Source organism: Cnephaeus nilssonii (assembly GCF_951640355.1).
Source record: "Cnephaeus nilssonii genome assembly, chromosome: 13".
Classification (NCBI taxonomy): Eukaryota; Metazoa; Chordata; class Mammalia; order Chiroptera; family Vespertilionidae; genus Cnephaeus; species Cnephaeus nilssonii.
The window spans coordinates 56993298-56998492 of NC_137084.1; the positions used below are offsets into that span (position 1 = coordinate 56993298).

The following is a 5195-nucleotide window of genomic DNA, read 5'->3' on the forward strand; positions in this document are numbered from 1 at the left end:
CTTAAGCAGAAGAAAAGGGTGTAGGAGGTGGATAGTGTTGTTTAGAAAGCCAAGAATAGTGTCAACAGGTTGTTGGAGCTTTCCTGTGTCTGCTTTCTGTTTGTGTCACATGCCTATCAAGCTTACTTCTGCTCTGGACACACTGTTATTGAGTCACAACCTGAGTCACATTTTGCTTAGATCTTTGTATCCCCAGGGCAGAAGAATAAACTTCCGTTTTCTTTTCTCAGAAAAATGGACTCAGACATCATAGAAAAGTTGCAGAAACAACTCACCTGTGCCATCTGCATGAATTACTTTATAGACCCAGTCACCATGGGCTGTGGGCACAGCTTCTGTTGTTCGTGTCTCTATGTATCCGGGGAGAAAGCAGAAAGCCCTACTTGTCTCATGTGCAGGAAACCATCAGAGCAGAAAATCTTCAAAACCAATATTACCCTGCAAAATCTGGTGTCCATCGCCAGAAAAGGCAGTCTGCAGCAATTCCTGAGCTCTGAGGACAATAGGTGTGGGCTGCACCAGGAGACAAAGCAGATCTTCTGTGAAGATGACAGGAGCCTGCTCTGTTTGCACTGCTCCAGCTCTCAGGAGCACGAGGCCCACAGACACTGCTCCTTGGAAGAGGCTGCTGAGGAACACAGGGTGAGTGGTGCCCCTCAGAGTCACCTTGAATGCTAGAGGAGAGTATAGCAAAGAGATGAGGGTTCAATCTTCTCCTCCTTAAGTGTATTGATACCTATTTAAGAACCATTAAGAAGCTGTGAGGAAATGCACTGGTTTACCTGTGTTCATGGAAATTGCATTTAATGGGAGAGTAATTAAGTTAATGATCCTCATTACTTTGATGATGCAGCATTGTACTCAAGGCACTGGAAAGCTCTCATGGAAGAGTCAGTGGTGTGAAAACTACAAATGCAGCAAGGATTTTCTATGGGGTGCATATTTGCTAACACTGATAAAGATGTAGGAGAAAATACAGTGGGATTTGGAGCAGATTATCACTAGCTCCAAATTCTGACCAACTGAGAAGTAGTTGTGCTAAGTAAAATCTTGATCAGTTTCTCTAGACAAATTTCTATGTTGTATCGGGTGGTTCTTCAAGCTAAAACCTAAAATGTATCATTAGTGAGGGCAAATAGGGAAAAATCATGATCCTTCTCTACTTAAAGTACTTTTGTCTAATATCCCTTGATTAATGCCTTCATTTAGGATCTGAAACCTAAATGTATTTGCTTCTCTGGTGCTAAAATTCAATTTATTTTATTTTTTTACAGAAGAAGCTCTCCAACCAAATGACATCTTTATGGGAAAAGATTCAAGAAATTCAAAAAGCTTTCAGTAAAAATTGCAGAATACCTGTCTATTGGATGGTAAGTATGACATTGCATTTTCCTGTGAATCAGGCTGACATAGACATGACAGGAAACGGACCTGAGAACAGCAATTTAAGGTGTGTGCCTACCATTGTGAGAAGTAAGCATGCAGAAGCTAGAGAATAATATTGCTTTAAGTAGAAGAAAATATAACATGTGAAACTGAAAGAAAAATGAGGAAAAGAAGTAAAGAATAGAAAGAACTGAGACTGGAGAGAGGGCGTGAATCCATAACTTTTGGGAGAGAATGCACAATGGAATAATTATAGTTCTTTAGAACAAAAAAACAATATAGGAGCCTGTGGTCTTAGATGGAGGACAGTAGCCCATCCATAGAGAAAAGGGCGGCAGAGAAAAGGGCCAGGGGGATGGATGTCAGTTTGAGGGCAGGTGGTGAGGATTTCAGGGAGGTCTTTTCTGGTGGCTTCAAATCCATGGGGAAAGGCAATGCTGTGCTCCATAAGGAGCTGTGCTGGGTCCTCAGGCAGTGCAGTAGGGAGGTTTTGTCACCAGAGATGAATTTACTGACACAGAGACCAGAATGTTGCATGTAATGACCATAAACATCTGTAGCTGGCCTGCAGTTTTGAGAAAGGAGTGTAAAAGAAATTATGAGTGAGAAGCTTTTCTCTAGTTCCTTCAGGCACTCATGCAGTGGGAGGAGGTGTTTTGAGGAAAGGGAAGGATTAAGGCTGTTGGTATAGCTTATTACAATGGAACATAAATGAAGGAAAGAAGAATAACCTGAATTTAGGGTGGTGAAACTTATTGGTAGAGAACAGCATCGGTGAACGAGATGCTGTTTAAGTGGTGGAGGGTAAGGTCAGCCCTTGTATGTGATCTAGGAAATCTATCTCTCTGCAGGCTTATCTCTATAAACGCCAAGATGAAACCAGAGCTTTTTATGAGACACTCCAGATGGTTCTCCGAGAGGAAGACACACAAAATTTAGAGACACTTATTGAGGAAGGGTCAACGTTTTCTGAGCAACTGAAGAAATGTCAAGCCGAAGTGATTGAAAAGAGGATAAGCACAATTCTATATCCTGATTGTGAACAAAAGGATTTTTATGAATGTTCAGCTGAATGATGATGCCACCAGCAAGATTAATTTCCTCTTCCTCCTGACAGGAGTGAGCAGGTGCAGCAGCACATGCCTCAGCCTCTGCAGCCAGAACTCACTGCACATCCCATCACTGGACTGATGGACAGGCTCAACCGCTTCCGAGGTGAGTGTCACCCCAATGGGGGACCACCTGGCGGGGTCCTTCAGTTGGGATATGTTGTGTGTGACCTTTTCTCCTTCCTTAAGCTTTCATCTTGCACAAGAAAATAGTCTTCAAAGTGGCATCTATAGTCCTATGTAGTTATGGGGTCGCTATAATAACGGAAAATGATAGGTCTGACTCAGGCCTTATCAATAACTTGTAAATTTGATGTTATTTATATTATGATAAAAAGTACATGCACGAAAAAGGGTCCCACTGAACCCTATAAATAGCACATAAAATATCAGTTGTTGACTGATCCATAGAAAACTATATCAGTTCAAGGTATTCCAAATAACTGCAGTGAATTAGATTTCTAAAATATTTTCCTTAAATAATTATAGTAATTGGGATATAATGTGGGTTGCAATTGATATAATGTGAATTAATCGTCATTGTGAAAAAACCTAGTTGTAGAAACCAAGAATTTATGAATATGACAATAAAATAACTTGGTGGTCAATGCGCCTATATGTAGAGCTCAACGGGAAACCTATCCCTGGGAGTTTAATCTATGAGAAAGGAAGATTAAATTTTTAGGTGGAACCAGTTATGAAAGGCAGCCTATCCTTCATAGGAAATCATACCTAAGAAGGCCTTTATGTTTCTTCTTTAATGTCAACTTGCTTACTTAACTGCAGTATCATCAGCGGGTGTAGCACCATATCCTGAGCGAGTCATCTCCATTTATTTAGACTAAAATTATTTTTCTCCTCAAGGAGTGGGAGAGGTAAGATTTATTGTTATGTACTTGGTGGTACTGCCCAGGTGTCCAGCTTATAAAAAGTAACCAGCCAGAAGTAGACATGACCTTCTTCACTTTTATGATAGCCTATTTTTAGGAGGTCTTAGATATTTGTTTCTTTAGGAGATAAGTTGGCATCATTTGAATCCAATATTTTCCATTCAAACCTAGTGTTGGAACTTTTTTTTCCCAGTGAGACACTAAGGTGTCCCTTTCTCTCATACACAATTTTATTTTCAACAGTGATTTTTTTTTTTAATCCTCACCCAAGGATATTCTTTTCATTGATTTTCAGAGGAGCTTGGAAGGGAGGGAGGAGGGGGAGAGAGAGAGACCGAGAAAACCAGACAAGAGAGACACATATGGAATGGTTGCCTCCCACATGCACCCCATGTTCACCATGGCAGAGATGAACCTGCAGCCAGAGCACATGCCCATGTGCCGGAAACAAATCAGTTTCACTAAAAGAGAGATGTTGACAGGAAGCCAGGAAGGCTGGTCAACAACCTTAATTGCTCTAACCACTCACCCTTTAGTTGAGATATTGTTAGCTGAAGCAGCTTCCACCTTGGTTTGTCCCATTAAGTTTTTTGTTATTTCCTGCCTAAGGGCTACATGTATATTTCTGTTTATCTTGACTAAGATGTTTTCCCCAAAGCCTCAAATAAAAGGGATGGCAGAGCCAGAGCAGTTGTCAGTTCTCCCACTAGAGGTGGACTACCGCCTGGCCCCCCATTTCGCCAAATTGAATTTCTTCAAGTCTCCTTTCATTTGTGTGCGGCCCTTCTCCAGAACTCGAACCCTGAACCGGAACCCTGGACCACGCGGGACGTGGAAAGGGATTCCTACACCCATGATCAGGAATCAAACCCTCCACCCTTTCATCCAGAGGCAAATCCTCTAACCTCTGAGAAAAACTGCCGAGAGCTTAACATTGATTTTGACTGGAATATTCTCTTTTCTTCACAGTGGAAGTTTCCTTCAATGGTGAAATAACCCATGGCAATATAACGTTGTTTGATGACGTGAGAAGTCTGAAGTTTATGCCTGATAGTCCACATGTGCCTCTGGATTCTGGAGCATCTAACTGTTTTCCTGCATGGGGAGCCCAGGTCTTCAACTCTGGCAAACATTATTGGGAGGTGGATGTGCCCACGTCCTGGGACTGGGCTGTAGGGGTCTGTAAGGATTCCTGGATGAAGAATGACACATTGACTGAATGTAAGGACACATTTCTTCTTATACATGTGAAGGATGATAATCAAACGACTCTCTGGACCACTGCCCCGATGGCTCGTCAGTACATACAGAAACCTCTGGGCAGGGTTGGTGTGTTCCTTGATGTTGACAATGGAAGTGTAAGTTTTGTGGATGTTGTGAGGTGTTCTCTCATCAAGCATTCCTTCATTTCGTGTTTCCCATTTGAGAGGTGCATAGGTGACCCGGGCAATAACAATTTCAGACCTTTCAGTTCACTGGACACACGTGGATAGGGCCTGGGATCTCAGTTGTGAGGGAACTCTTTTAAGGTGAAGCCTATCAATGATAGTTTATTGTCTTTTATGCTTCTTCTACTTTAATGTAACCTCTTTTTAGCGTTATTCAGTAGAAAGAGAACGTGAAATGTAAAATTGTGTTATTTTCATTTTTTTGGTCATTAAAAATCATGCCTTAAGGCTTTTTTTCAGAATATATATACACTGTGGTTTTTCACTTGTTTTGTGAACTTGCTGGAGTCACGAAAATGTATATCAGTGTGAGATTACTACTCATGGTCCGAATCCAGGAATGCAGGGTCTGCACTTGCTGG

The 5195-nt window shown here is 41.6% G+C and overlaps 1 protein-coding gene across 1 annotated transcript; it reads left to right on the top strand.

Annotated features, from left to right (window-relative positions):
* Positions 1-234: 234 nt before the first annotated feature.
* Positions 235-4878, top strand: LOC307110161 (tripartite motif-containing protein 43-like; the record flags this gene model as incomplete). Its single annotated transcript, XM_079789179.1, has 4 exons — positions 235-642; positions 1275-1450; positions 2504-2601; positions 4355-4878. 4 exons carry the CDS (start codon positions 235-237, stop codon positions 4876-4878), a joined length of 1206 nt encoding a protein of 401 aa, XP_079645305.1.
* Between the last annotated feature and the right edge of the window lie 317 nt (positions 4879-5195).